Source organism: Salvelinus alpinus, chromosome 11 (genome assembly GCF_045679555.1).
Source record: "Salvelinus alpinus chromosome 11, SLU_Salpinus.1, whole genome shotgun sequence".
NCBI classification, from domain to species: domain Eukaryota; kingdom Metazoa; phylum Chordata; class Actinopteri; order Salmoniformes; family Salmonidae; genus Salvelinus; species Salvelinus alpinus.
Window position 1 is genome coordinate 59,782,543 of NC_092096.1, and position 14,923 is coordinate 59,797,465.

General features: G+C 45.7%; 1 protein-coding gene across 1 annotated transcript in view; it reads right to left on the bottom strand.

Annotated features, from left to right (window-relative positions):
* Window positions 1-369: 369 nt before the first annotated feature.
* LOC139534930 (DENN domain-containing protein 4C-like) overlaps window positions 370-14,923 on the bottom strand; it is a 58,412-nt gene continuing 43,858 nt past the window's right edge. The window contains exons 23-34 of the mRNA XM_071334469.1: window positions 13,660-14,786; window positions 13,155-13,359; window positions 12,833-12,924; window positions 12,412-12,587; window positions 7,847-8,038; window positions 5,240-5,429; window positions 4,331-4,441; window positions 3,907-4,044; window positions 3,518-3,635; window positions 3,133-3,286; window positions 2,931-2,995; window positions 370-2,707 (exon numbers count right to left, since the gene is read on the bottom strand). Of these exons, the coding sequence (XP_071190570.1) occupies window positions 2,571-2,707; window positions 2,931-2,995; window positions 3,133-3,286; window positions 3,518-3,635; window positions 3,907-4,044; window positions 4,331-4,441; window positions 5,240-5,429; window positions 7,847-8,038; window positions 12,412-12,587; window positions 12,833-12,924; window positions 13,155-13,359; window positions 13,660-14,786 (2,705 nt within the window). The 3' untranslated portion in view covers window positions 370-2,570. The remainder of the gene's footprint in view (window positions 2,708-2,930; window positions 2,996-3,132; window positions 3,287-3,517; window positions 3,636-3,906; window positions 4,045-4,330; window positions 4,442-5,239; window positions 5,430-7,846; window positions 8,039-12,411; window positions 12,588-12,832; window positions 12,925-13,154; window positions 13,360-13,659; window positions 14,787-14,923) is intronic.

A 14,923-nucleotide genomic window follows, 5' to 3' on the forward strand; every position in this document is an offset into this window, starting at 1 on the left:
GCATACCAAGAAGCTGATTAAACAGCATGATCATTACACAGGTGCACCTTGTGCTGAGGCCGGATGAAATAATTTAAATTGACTGATTTCCATATGAACTGTAACTCAGTGAAATCTTTGAAATTGTTGCATGCTGTATTAATATTTTTGTTCAGTATATATATATATATATATATATATATTTGTATTATTTATTTTTTACATATTGTTAGTATTTTAAAATCATTAATTCTAAAAAGGTATTTTTCCAGAACTGTGTTGGTGTTTTGGTGGCAAGATGTACTCCCTTAATGCCATGTTGAAGAGTGGGTTAGTAATTGTCTCCAAACCAATGCAGTGACTAATGCAAATAAATCACTAGATGCAGGGTTTGTTTTGAATCAGGTCACAACTAATTTATTGCGGCACAATAGTGTATAGACATTCACATCAATTCCACAGGACAGTAGAGGGTCCGTTTAACCATTTTGTATAGAACGGTCTTTCTGTACATCCTCTGGCAAGCATATCATCATAAGCTCTTAGCCAACAGGAAACGCTCAAATGTACAATACCACATATGGTGGAATCACTTCAATATAAGAAGTTAGTCAAACGTATAACACCACTGTGTGATTGGACTGATACATGTTCTATAGTCCGTCCATATGTTACCATATCATAATAACAAATCGTTGGAATTAGGTTTATTTTAGGTTTCCTGTAGGTTTTAGATTCTCATCCCATTTACTGATTTGGAAAGAAATGGTGAATTCAATGTTCATCGGTGGTAATGTTTGATGTTTAAACCTTTAAAATGTTGGAACAGAGGATAACAATTGTGGTTAAATCATGTACTAATCTAAGCAGGGCAATCTGAACAATGAACAGTATATTCACACATCTGTATATTCACCCATTGTCCTACAACGCGGTGTGTAGAGCCGTTGTAGGAGTTAGGATACTTTCTGGAATGTAATTTGGGTCCGTATTCTTAAAGCATCTTAGAGTGCTGATCTAGGATCGGCACTTCTATTCATAGGCGCTGGGCACATCTCTCTCGTTTGAATACACTAGACCACGTTGGTTTTAAGTCCTTTACGTTCTGTGTAAAGTCTCTTCCGCTCTTCATTGTCAAAATTGATATTCCATTCACAATCAATGGAAAACAAGAGACGTGACAAAATGAATTAAGGCAGACCACACTAACATGTAAATCTTTAAAGCTAGCTTGTCCAAAGAAAACAGTATTTGCCATAACTACAATGCTTCATAATGCTTTCCAAGGGAGATGTACTAATCTATATATTATGGTTTATGATTAAGGAGTAACCCAAGCATGTACACAAGCAGATTTTTTATCACATGAATGCATATATTGGCATATTTTACCATAATCGTTTTACTGTATTGTATGTTGCAGTTAAAAATGAAATCGTTAAAAACATAACACATTGGACTGACTGACTGGTCACTACTGAGGTACCGCAGTAACTTACCATGGTTTCTTTTCATGTGAGAGAACCGCTCTCGTCTCTTGCTTAAGGCATGGAGCGATGGCAGGAGAAGGAAAGAGCTGCACTTCAGTGGTTTGGCATCTTAGTTCCCTTCCAATTTACGCTTACGTTTGATGTCTAGCCCCAAAATATCTGGAACATTCAAGGTTTTTGGGTATGCTATCTCTCTCCTATTGGGATGTCAATATTGTAAGAATCCAACCTCATATAGTTCTTGCTTTTCTTTAAGACACAAGTGCAGGGTTCTGGAATGTTCTCGAACTGATCTTGACTGACTGTGGCAGCCTCAAACCGCCCTTATCCAACACTTATTCACACACAAACAAGAGAAAAGTACTCCTCAAAAATAAATTGCATCGAGAGAAACACCCACAAAGACAATAGCATTTGTTTATATGACTGAATCTGGAGAAATTATCAAGGCATCAATATTCCTCCTCGTTTTGAAAAAAAGGCAACCCCGGTTTTCAAATTTCCCACATGTAGAAAAATATGTACAAAAAAGACAAGCAATGGACTGGTAAAGTTACCGTTTCTAAAAGTGCACATCAATGACAGTGACGATCAGTATTCTGTCCATGGGTGAATGGCCTCCTAGGTTACTACAAGGTGGTTCTAGAGGTCACCGTGGGGCTACAGGACAGTAGGACAGAGCTGGAGCAAGGTCACTCAGGACTGGGCAGTGAGATACACACTTCACTCGCTCTACAACATCGATAAAGAAACACACCATTTCATAAAGAACAAGTCTCTCTCCCTCACCCTCCAGAATATTCACATAAATAACTATTTGAGTTACAAATCGGCCTGTGGGAAGAGCTACAATAGGCAGGAGAAAAAACAGGGCCTTTCAGGATAGGGATAAAAAAAAAAAAGTACCATCTTTGGGCGATAGGAGGGTGTAAAAATGATCTGTCCAAGATTCTCCCTTACACCCTGACCCACCACTACCCATCAAGTTTCTTTCCCCTTTTTCTCTGTCTCCTCTCTCTCTCTGCTTCTCTCAATGGCGTGAGTGAGGGCCACAGGTGGAGTGCTTCTCAGACCGTCCAGTAGAGGGCAGCGGTGGCAAGGTCAGATGACTGGAGCTCCAAAGCACTTGAGGCACCACTGGACATTGCTGTTGGGTGGCCGGTCAATCTTGTGCAGGGCCTTGAGCTGCTCTGTGCTCAGATCATCAAAGGCCAGGCGGTATTCACGGTCAAAGGCCTCTGTTGGAAACACAGGAGGGAAGATTATCGAATCAGAACATGATAGAAACCTGGAAATAGAATTCGTTTTTTTATACAAATAGCTTATCAAACTCAGGATAGAAAAGCTCATAGTAGTTGTGGTAACTATAGCAGTCTCAACAACACATTGGTTGATTGGAATTACCCAAATCCAAGTCTTGGTTTAAAGAGAGTGGTTGGGTTATGAAAACAGTTCACTCACCGACGTCAATGTTCTCCCGTCCCAATGCCACAAGCGCCAGGAAGAGGATCTCCCTATAGATACCCCTGATAAGATACAGATCGATTGATTCATGAATAGATCAAAACAGTACAGACAGACACCAACAGAGAACATTGACAAATGCAATGCTTTCGTCTCAAAAAAATGGATCACCCAAAATCATAAGCTTCAGAGGACGTACCTTTGGCGTTTGACCTCTGGGTGCCGCTTGACCTCTCGGAGGAGCAGATTGATGGGGCCGTATACGTCGTTGGTCTGGATGCTGCGGACGATGCTGTTGAGGAGGGTCCGTGTCTCCTGATGGTCCGTGGGGGCCAGGGTGCCCTTCTTCTCCACTGGGGAACAACAGATGGCTCATTACTCATTACATTCACTGTTCAATACATTAGAATAATGTGTGTCATGGGTATGGATATTTTTAATAGCACACATCCCAAAGTGCTGTCCATTAATGAATATGGCCAAAAATACATCACACACACAGACAGACAGAGACCCAGAGAGAGAATACACAGTGTTCTGATTGATCAGACGTACGAGCTCTCTCTCTCTCTCTTTGTACTCACGCAGGGTCCTCCAGCTCTGGTAGAGGGGATCGCCAGGCTCCTGGTGCAGGTTGATGTTGTCCCACAGCAGCTGCACATACACCTGTTTACTGTCCTGGGACAGGGAGGTCTGGGGGAGCTGCAAACATAGTGAATGAAAAATACAGACAAACACAGTCATCTTCTGTTGCCTTACTTGAACAGTGCTCCGGCGTGATCATAAGTAGAGAGAGCAATGTTCCTAAACTTCATGTGACTATCTGCGTGAGATTGACCACTAGTCTATTGTTACAGTATTCTCAGGTGGAGAGTAGTATGTGTGTGTGTCTGTCTGGGTGGGAGGGTGTGTGTGTGTGTGTGTGTGGGTGGGTGAGCATGGGTGTGTGCGGGAGCTCTGCATGGCCATGTACCTGTACTCCGTTGTTGCAGTGTTCTGAGGTGAGGATGAGGCCAGGCAGGTAGCTGGGCAGGTCCAGGCGACAGAAATAAAACACCAGGTTCCAGAAGATGATGGGGTGCTGACTCAGGAATTTATGGGTGTAGATCACCTGGTTGTGAATTAAACAGTGCTCAAAAAGAGGTACTACAGCTTATTGTTCAAATCTGTCAAGTCACTGGGATGATGGAAACAGCAAAAGCAAGGTTGAAAAATGACCAGATCTGCTAAATGACTTAAAAAGTCAAATGGGACACACACAATAGCATCTTGACATTATTGACACATAACTAAGTCATAATACATGTGACAATCTATGGGTTCCATTTTGCGGTCCTGTCTAGTTGAAATGTTGCATCTTTCTGAACATATTCTTATGTCTGTTAAATGTGTGTTACCTGGTCCCCCTCGTTCTCTAGTAGGGTCTCCAGTTCTTTGCGGAGGACCAGGGGGCTGAGGTAGGGCACAGACACTGGCATGGGGTTGGGCCGCTTTGGTCCCAGGCCATCCTGGGGGAGACACATACAGACGGCTTTAGGCAGTTGCGTAACTCCTTCTGACCATCCACACAAGATAACATTTGCTGGAAGGTGAACCTTCGCCCCAGTCTGAGGTCCTGAGCGCTCTGGAGCAGGTTTTCATCAAGGATCTCTATGTACTTTGCTCTGTTCATCTTTCCATTCGATCCTGACTAGTCTCCCGGTCGCTGAAAAACATCCCCACAGCATGATACTTCCACCACTGTGCTTCACTGTAGGGATGGTGCAAAGTTTCCTCCAGACATGCCAGTTGGCATTGAGGCCAAAGAGTTCAATCTTGGTTTCATCAGACCAGAGAATCTTGTTTCTCATGGTCCGAATCATTTAGGTGCCTTTTGGCAAACTCTAAGCGGGCTGTCATGTGCCTTTTTCTGAGGAGAGGCTTCCGTCTGGCCACTCAACCAAAAAGGCCTGATTGGTGGAGTGCTGCAGAGATGGTTGTCCTTCTGGAAGGTTTTCCAATCTCCACAGATGAACTCTGGAGCTCTGCCAGAGTAACCATCGGGTTTTGGTCACCTCCCTGACCAAGGCCAATGCACTGTAAATGCATGGCCAGTATGCATGCTGCAGTTTTAGAGTACAGGAAAATTACATTTCAATGAAAGTCCACAAATAGAAAGTAATTTTCGACTCAAAGATGAATTTCAATTGATACCCTGAATTGACTAAAGTCCTGGTGCGCTGGAAGTGGTAAGGTTTGAGAGGACATTACTGGGACATTGTGAGGACATTATTGGTACGTTAAGAAAACATTCTAAGGACACTCACCACCTCTGTCAGGCTGCAGGGCAGGCTGGTGGTGGACACGCCGTGTCCGGGTTGTCTCTGGGCAGAGACCAGGCTCTGTAGTGGCCCGCCCACGCTGTTACTGCGCGTCAGAGACGTCCCCCGCTTCCCTGCCTGGAGTTCCAGCAAGCCCAGAGGGTCCGACTGAGCCGGCTCCGGTACCGGTACCAAACTGACAAACGTACAGAGGAGGGGAAATACAGAGACATAGGAACTTTAACAACAGAAACATTTACAGCAAGAGTGAGTCAAGTCGTCAGCTTGTGATGTTTCGGCTCTGACAGTTCAATTTAAAAGAGGAAGAAGTTAACATCATTAGGGTACACGTGATGGCCCTTATAATAGTATCAAATATATTTAGAACTGGCCTCTCGAGTGGCGCAGTGGTCTAAGGCACTGCATCGCAGTACTAGCTGTGCCACTAGAGATTCTGGGTTCGAGTACAGGCTCTGTCGCAGCCGGCCCATTGGCCCAGTGTCGTCCAGGTTAGGGGAGGGTTTGGCCCGGCAGGGATGTCCTTGTTCCATCGCGCACTTGTGACTCCTGTGGCGGGCCGGGCGCAGTGCACGCTGACACTGTTGCCAGGAGTACGGTGTTTCCTCTGACACACAGCTGTGGCTGGCTTCCTGGTTAAGCGGGTGTTGTGTCAAGAAGCAGTGCAGCTTGGCTGGGATGTGTTTCGGTGGGTGCATGGCTCTCGACCTTTGCCTCTCCCGAGTCCGTACGGGAGGTGCAGCGATGAGACAAGACCAATTGGATACCACGATATTGGGGAGAAAAAGGGGCTTTTATAAAATTGTATATATTTTTTTTAACACACACTATATACATATATATATATATGTAAACTCAGCAAAATAAGAAACGTCCTCTCCCTGTCAACTGCATTGATTTTCAGCAAACATAACATGTGTAAATATTTGTATGAACATAACAAGATTCAAACAACTGAGACATAAACTCAACAAATTGCACAGTCATGTGACTAACAGAAATGGAATAATGTGTCCCTGAACAAAGGAGGGGGTCAAAATCAAGTCAGTAAGTATCTGGTGTGGCCACCAGCTGCATTAAGTACTGCAGTGCATCTCCTCCTCATGGACTGCACCAGATTTGCCAGTTCTTGCTGTGAGATGTTACCCCACACTTCCACCAAGGCACCTGAAAGTTCCCGAATATTTCTGGGGGGAATGGCCCTAACCCTCACCCTCCGATCCGATCCGATCCAACAGGTCCCAGACGTGCTCAATGGGATTGAGATCCGGGCTCTTCATTGACATTCCTGTCTTGCAGGAAATCACGCACAGAACGAGCAGTATGGCTGGTGGCATTGTCATGCTGGAGGGTCATGTCAGGATTAGCCTGCAGGAAGGGTACCACATGAGGGAGGAGGATGTCTTCCCTGTAATGCAGAGCGTTGAGATTGCCTGCAATGACAACAAGCGCAGTCCGATGATGCTGTGACACCGCCCCAGACCAGGACGGACCCTCCACCTCCAAATCGATCCCGCTCCAGAGTACAGGCCTCGGTGTAACACTCATTCCTTCGACGATAAACGCGAATCTGACCATCACCCCTGGTGAGACAAAACCGCGACTCATCAGTGAAGAGCACTTTTTGCCAGTCCTGTCTGGTCCAGCAACGGTGGGTTTGTGCCCATAGGCGACGTTGTTGCCGGTGATGTCTGGTGAGGACCTGCCTTACAACAGGCCTACAAGCCCTCAGTCCAGCCTCTCTCAGCCTATTGCGGACAGTCTGAGCACTGACGGAGGGATTGTGTGTTCCTGGTGTAACTCGGGTAGTTGTTGTTGCCATCCTGTACCTGTCCCGCAGGTGTGATGTTCGGATGTACCGATCCTGCTTAGGTGTTGTAAACGTGGTCTGCCACTGCGAGGACGATCAGCTGTCCGTCCTGTCTCCCTGTAGCGCTGTCTTAGGCGTCTCACAGTACGGACATTGCAGCATGCCTAAGTCACATTCACACAAATGAGCAGGGACCCTGGGCATCTTTCTTTTGGTGTTTTTCAGAGTCAGTAGAAAGGCCTCTTTAGTGTCCTAAGTTTTCATAACTGTGACCTTAATTGCCTACCGTCTGTAAGCTGTTAGTGTCTTAACGACCGTTCCACAGGTGCATTTTCATTAATTGTTTATGGTTCATTGAACAAGCAATGGAAACAGTGTTTAAACCCATTTAAATGAAGATCTGTGAAGTTATTTGGATTTTTACGTATTTTCTTTGAAAGACAGGGTCCTGAAAAAGAAACGTTTCTTTTTTTGCTGAGTTTATATATCGAACTAAACCAAGATACTTCATCTGTGTTCTTTTCAATGGGAGTAAATGAAGCATAGTGGGCAGAGCCAAGAACAAGCTAGCGAGACCCCCATTGGCACATTCCAACATGCATTTGCATATTTCTGTTAGGGAACGTCTGCAGAATGTAGGCCCAGTTGCATTTCGCTCCATACTCCCCCCACTGCCGGCCACTGGGCTTCCTCTCCTCACCAGATTTATACATCTGGGTCCTTGTTCTACCTGTGTTAGTATCGTCACTAAGTCATTCATGAGACAGGCATTTCTGTGAACAGACCTCTTGTGAGTGGCGGTTTGGCTGGCCGGGGCCTCCCCTGGGTCCTCAGAGGAGGATTCTGGGAAGCTGATGAGGTCCGGGCGCGGGGTGTCTACTGCACCCCCCACCTTGAGCACAGTGGAACCCGTAGTTGTGGGCTGGTGGCTGGCGCTGTGGATACTGTCTCCTGATGCACTGGGCTTCAGGTAGAACCTGTAGGGGAGATCAACACTATGAAACAGAATAGAGCATACACAACTATCCAGCCAAATACAGTACTGTGAAAAAGTATTCGCCCCCTTTCTAATTGTCTCTATTTTTTCATATTTTTATACTGAATGCTATCAGATCTTCAACCAAAACCTAATATTAGATAAAGGGAACCTGAGTGAATAAATAACCCAACAATTACATACTTATTTCATTCATTTCATAAACAAAGTCATGCAACACCCAATGCCCCTGTGTGAAAAAGTAATTGCCCCCTTACACTCAATAACTGGTTTTGCCATCTTTAGCGGCAATGACTGCAACCAAACACTTCCTGTAGTTGTTGATCAGTCTCTCACATAACTGTGCAGCAATTTTTGCCCACTCTTCCACGCAGAACTGCTTTAACTCAGCGACATTTGTGGGTTTTCAAGCATGAACTACTCGTTTCAAGACCTGCCACAACATCTCAATTGGGATTAGGACTGCACTTTGACTAGGCCATTCCAAAACTTCAACTTTTTAGCCATTTTTATGTCGACTTGATAGTGTGTTTCAGATCATTTTCTTGCTGCATGACCCAGCTGAGCTTCAGCTCACAGACAGATGGCCTGACATTCTCCTTTAGAATTCTCTGATATAGAAGGAACCATGTATTCTGCTCTGTAAAGGTAAGTCATCCAGGTACTGAAGCAGCAAAGCATCTCCAAACCATCACGCTTGACCGTTGGTATAAGGTTCTTAGTGTGGAATGCGGTGTTTGATTTGTCAGGCGTAACAGGACCCATGTGGTCCAAAATGTTATACTTTTGACTCATCTGTCCATAGAACATTCTTCCACGAGTCTTGATGATCATCCAGGTGCTTCCAGATGCTTTTTGGCAAACCTGAGTCAACTTTTTGGATGAGATGGGTCCCATATATACACATACAGTGGGGAGAACAAGTATTTGATACACTGCCGATTTTGCAGGTTTTCCTACTTACAAAGCATGTAGAGGTCTGTAATTTTTTATCATTAGGTACACTTCAACTGTGAGAGACGGAATCTAAAACAAAAATCCAGAAAATCACATTGTAGGATTTTTAAGTAATTAATTTGCATGACATAATTATTTGATACATCAGAAAAGCAGAACTTAATATTTGGTACAGAAACCTTTGTTTGCAATTACAGAGATCATACGTTTCCTGTAGTTCTTGACCAGGTTTGCACACACTGCAGCAGGGATTTTGGCCCACTCCTCCATACAGACCTTCTCCAGATCCTTCAGGTTTCAGGGCTGTCGCTGGGCAATACGGACTTTCAGCTTCCTCCAAAGATTTTCTATTGGGTTCAGGTCTGGAGACTGGCTAGGCCACTCCAGGACCTTGAGATGCTTCTTACGGAGCCACTCCTTAGTTGCCCTGGCTGTGTGTTTCGGGTCGTTGTCATGCTGGAAGACCCAGCCATGACCCATCTTCAATGCTCTTACTGAGGGAAGGAGGTTGTTGGCCAAGATCTCGCGATACATGGCCCCATCCATCCTCCCCTCAATACGGTGCAGTCGCCCTTTGCAGAAAAGAATCCCCAAAGAATGTTTCCACCTCCATGCTTCACGGTTGGGATGGTGTTCTTGGGGTTGTACTCATCCTTCTTCTTCCTCCAAACACGGCGAGTGGAGTTTAGACCAAAAAGCTCTATTTTTGTCTCATCAGACCACATGACCTTCTCCCATTCCTCCTCTGGATCATCCAGATGGTCATTGGCAAACTTCAGACGGGCCTGGACATGCGCTGGCTTGAGCAGGGGGACCTTGCGTGCGCTGCAGGATTTTAATCCATGACGGCGTAGTGTGTTACTAATGGTTTTCTTTGAGACTGTGGTCACAGCTCTCTTCAGGTCATTGACCAGGTCCTGCCGTGTAGTTCTGGGCTGATCCCTCACCTTCCTCATGATCATTGATTCCCCACGAGGTGAGATCTTGCATGGAGCCCCAGACCGAGGGTGATTGATCATCATCTTGAACTTCTTCCATTTTCTAATAATTGCGCCAACAGTTGTTGCCTTCTCACCAAGCTGCTTGCCTATTGTCCTGTAGCCCATCCCAGCCTTGTGCAGGTCTACAATTTTATCCCTGATGTCCTTACACAGCTCTCTGGTCTTGGCCATTGTGGAGAGGTTGGAGTCTGTTTGATTGAGTCTGTGGACAGGTGACTTTTATACAGGTAACGAGTTCAAACAGGTGCAGTTAATACAGGTAATGAGTGGAGAACAGGAGGGCTTCTTAAAGAAAAACTAACAGGTCTGTGAGAGCCGGAATTCTTACTGGTTGGTAGGTGATCAAATACTTATGTCATGCAATAAAATGCTAATTATTTACTTAAAAATCATACAATGTGATTTTCAGGATTTTTGTTTTAGATTCCGTCTCACAGTTGAAGTGTACCTATGATAAAAATTACAGACCTCTACATGCTTTGTAAGTAGGAAAACCTGCAAAATCGGCAGTGTATCAAATACTTGTTCTCCCCACTGTACATGTTTGCAGCCACTTAGAACATTTTAAAGACTTTGACAACTGCAATAAGGTATCTAACATTATCCCGTTAAAATGTTTTCAAAGTTTCTGACAAAGCCTTCCACCTTATCCTTGAATGCAGACATTTGTGTGAGCGCTTGATTGTGTTTTGTACATGAAATCTGATTTAGTGTGTCCAAATGAATTGAGGTTAAAGGTCCAATGCAGCAGTTCTCAATATCAAAAACAAAACAAAAGTAGCATCTTCGCAAAGAGTAAGAATTTTTCTAGGACTGTCTGGGAGTGGTCTGAGTGGGGAGGGGGAAACTGAAAACTAGCTGTTATTGACAGAGATTTGGAACTATTTCTTATTGGTCTAAAAACAAATTTACTGCCTGGTGATGTCACCGGGCAGTCCAAAACTCCATCCCACCAAAACAGGCAAAAAAATAAGTATTTTCAAACAGCTCGTACAATAAAAGGGCATTATCATTAATTTCACAGCATTATTCCAACCTCAGTGTGGAAATACACACTACCGTTCAAAAGTTTGGTGTCACTTCGAAATGTCCTTGATTTTGAAAGAAAAGCAAATTTTTGGTTCATTAAAATAACATAAAATTGATCAGAAATACAGCGTAGACATTGTTAATGTTGTAAAGGACTATTGTAGCTGGAAACAGCAGATTTCTTATGGAATATCTACATAGGCATACAGAGGCCCATTATCAGCAACCATCACTCCTGTGTTCCAATGGCACATTGTGTTAGCTAATCCAAGTTTATCATTTTAAAATGCTAGTTGATCAATAGAAAACCCTTTTGCAATTATGTTAGCATAGCAGAAAACTGTTGTTCTGATTAAAGAAGCAATAAAACTGGCGTTCTTTAGACTAGTTTAGTATCTGGAGCATCAGCATTTGTGGGTTCGATTACAGGCTCAAAATGGCCAGAGTTCCTCTGTCCAGTGTCTGTGTTATTTTGCCCATCTTAATCTTTTCTTTTTATTGGCCAGTGTGAGATATGGCTTTTTCTTTGCAACTCTGCCTAGAAGGCCAGCATCCCGGAGTCGCCTCTTCACTGTTGACGTTGAGACTGGTGTTTTGCGGGTACTATTTAATGAAGCTAGTTGAAGGACTTGTGAGGCATCCGTTTCTCAAACTAGACACTAATGTACTTGTCCTCTTGCTCAGTTGTGCACCGAGGCCTCCCACTCCTCTTTCTATTCTGGGTAGAGACAGTTAGCGCTGTTCTGTGAAGGGAGTAGTATACGGTGTTGTATGAGATCTTCAGTTTCTTGGCCATTTCTCACATGGAATAGCCTTCATTTCTCAGAACAAGAATAGACTGACGAGTTTCAGAAGAAAGTCCTTTGTTTCTGGCCATTTTGAGCCTGAAATCGAACCCCCAAATGATGCTCCAGATAATCAACTAGGCTAAAGAAGGCCAGTTTTATTGCTTCTTTAATAAGAACAACAGTTTTCAGCTGTGCTAACATAATTGCAAGAGGGTTTTCTAATAATCAATTAGCCTTTTAAAATGATAAACTTGAATTAGCTAACAACGTGCCATTGGAACACAGGAGTGATGGTTGCTGATAATGGGCTTCTGTATGACTACGTAGATATTCCATTTCCAGCTACAATAGTCATTTACAACACTAACAATGTCTACACTGAATTTCGGATCAATTTGATGTTATTTTAAAGGACAATTTCTTTTTGCTTTTCTTTCAAAAACAAGGACATTTCTAAGTGACCCCAAACTTTTAAACGGTAGTGTATATAAAACACAGGGAAATCACTGGGTTTTAAACAGGAAAGATATACTATTAAACGGATCTATTCAACGATCAACAAATCCACAGACACCCACGCTGTGTTGGTGCGCAGGTCGTGGAACTCAACGTGGAGCAGAGGCAGGAAGGCGGTGCGGCAGAAAGGACAGGTGGTGTTGAGGTTGGAGTCGTCTGCCGTCCAGCCCGCCATGATCTCCTCGTCGTACACCAGACACTCACACGACCGACACAGGGAGCAGCTGGACATCAGCACCTAGGAACACGCGGAAACGCACACAGAAACATTACAGATGCACCTGGCATAGGCTACTTGAGGATCCCTGGCTAGATAACAGCAGCAAACTCGTGTTATGGATAGCAAGATGTCACAGTCTAAAATGACTCTATAGCTCCTATGTATGTACTGCCAGGTTACTAAAGCACTTGTACTCACTCTTTGACTCGGTGAGACAGAATGTTGAGTACTGTAGCCAGTAATTGTGAGTATGATATTCTCACCTCTAGGGCACAGTTTTGGTAGATACTTGAGGAGCTGGTGTGGTGGGAGCCTTGATCAGAGTCTGGACCTCTCCCTGGCCGTCCTGGAGTCACTACACACACACAGAGTATACAGTCACTCACTTCTACACTCAGTTTTCAACCATACACCCGTCCACATATATTTTGTGTGTTTACTGTGCGCGCACAGGTAACGTTTCGACTGTGTATACGGGTAACGTTGTTTGTCTCTGCGTGCATGCATAGGAGTATGTGAGTATATGCCTACATACTTTTGTATTTATATAAGCTGTGTGTGTGTGTGTGTGTGTGTGTATCTTACGTGTGGAGTGAGGTCCTCTCCCTGTGTCACTGCTGCTACTGCTGCTGGCCAGGCTGGTGCTGCTCTGTGTCAGTCCGTTGGACACCAGGCCTTGGGTTGGCCCTCTGTGGGTGGGACTGTCCCCTCCTCCACCCCCTGACAGCATGGACTCATCCAGCCCGGCAGGGAAACTATCCCTATCCCTGTAGCCCGGGGCCAGCTCATCCTGGGGAGAGGGGGGAAATAAGAAAAAATTCAAACTTCCAAACGATTGTGAATCTTCATATTATTCCCATGTACAACATTGAACGCATTCTGCAATATGATTTGCGAGGTGAAACTGAAATGAGAAGCTCTGCTTGCATAATGAAAGTCTTACATCATTTTTCTGTATATAATGGTGTTTGACCGTGTGGTATCTATATCATCCGGCTGTTGCAGGTTATTTTTGTGCAATTAATTACCATTTTACTGTTATTTCTTAGTTAATCTATGTATGCATGTTCTGCAGTCCATCCCCGCTCACCTCGTCATCGGAGTAGGAATAGGCTGAGGCCACGGCCCCCCACACTTTGCTGGCCAGGTTCCCTGCCTGCTTCATGCCTGACTTCAACACGTCCATCTTGGGACCAGAGAGCAAGGTGTCCATCTTCATGCCTGAGATGGAGTTGATGACCGAGCCCAGCGAGCCGTTTTGCGATGACCTCACCAGCGCCGTCAGTGACGACCTCGGGCTGGCCACAACACCGCCGGAAGAGGCGGGGCTCCTGGTGGCCATAACGGTGAAGGTCTTGGAGCGCGTGACAGCGGCAGGGCTGCGTTTGGGCGTCGAGTCCCCGCTTGAACCCCCTGGGTGTTTGACAGGGGGCACAGGGAGGCTGGACCTCCGTTCTAGAGCTTGCTTAACTGGGGCAGTGTCCGGGGAAGAGCCCCCTCCCTGGCCCCCCTGGTGGAACTCCATACTGGAGGACTTGGGGCCCAGTGGGCTTCGCAGGCTCATGTACATCTCAATTTCGTCTGCCAGGTTTCGGGACACCACGGCGGGCAGGGAGTGCGGCAGCTCCTGGCTGGTTACGGACGCCAACTCTTCGTGCTCTGAGACCAGCAGGGAGAGGGGATCAGCCCCGACCTCCACCTCCTTCATCTCCAGGGTTGGCAGAGAGCTATCACCACTCCCCCCTGAATCTCCTTCCTCCTCCAACTTCAGTCCCATCTCATCCTCACCGTCCATTCTCTTCTCCTCTTTCCCTAGCCCCTCCAGTGCGGTTGGGTCCAGTACAGGACCCTCCTCTGACAGTTTCCCCAGCATCGGACCACGCCCCTCCTCTGACTCCAACTCCTTAAAAAGGGCCTTGGATGGCAGATTTGTAGGCGGTTGGGTGGTGCCACACCCAGAAAGGGCAGCGGCGAGGATTCGGGCATCGGCGCCCATGCGTCTCGCAATGTGGTCCACGCCATGTTTCTCCATCAGCATGCCGGCACGACTCTCGACGCTGAAGCTGCAGCTGCGCTCCGAGAAGGCCTTCTGGCGCTGGCCCTGCCCCTGAACTGCAGGCCCCTCCTCCCCAGAGCCACCCGGGGCTGCAGACTCACCCTCCTCCGGCAGAGAGACATCCTCACTCTGGCTGCGCAGAGAGAACAGCTTCCCTGGGCCTGGTGGTAGAGATGAACACAGAAGCATGCCTTCAATTCTGGGGGCCATTTTCTGTCTGGAAGTTTACTCAACAACCCCCCCCCCAGAGTTCAGTGATATTGCAGATGTTACCCTTAATATCAAATGTGTGAACCTC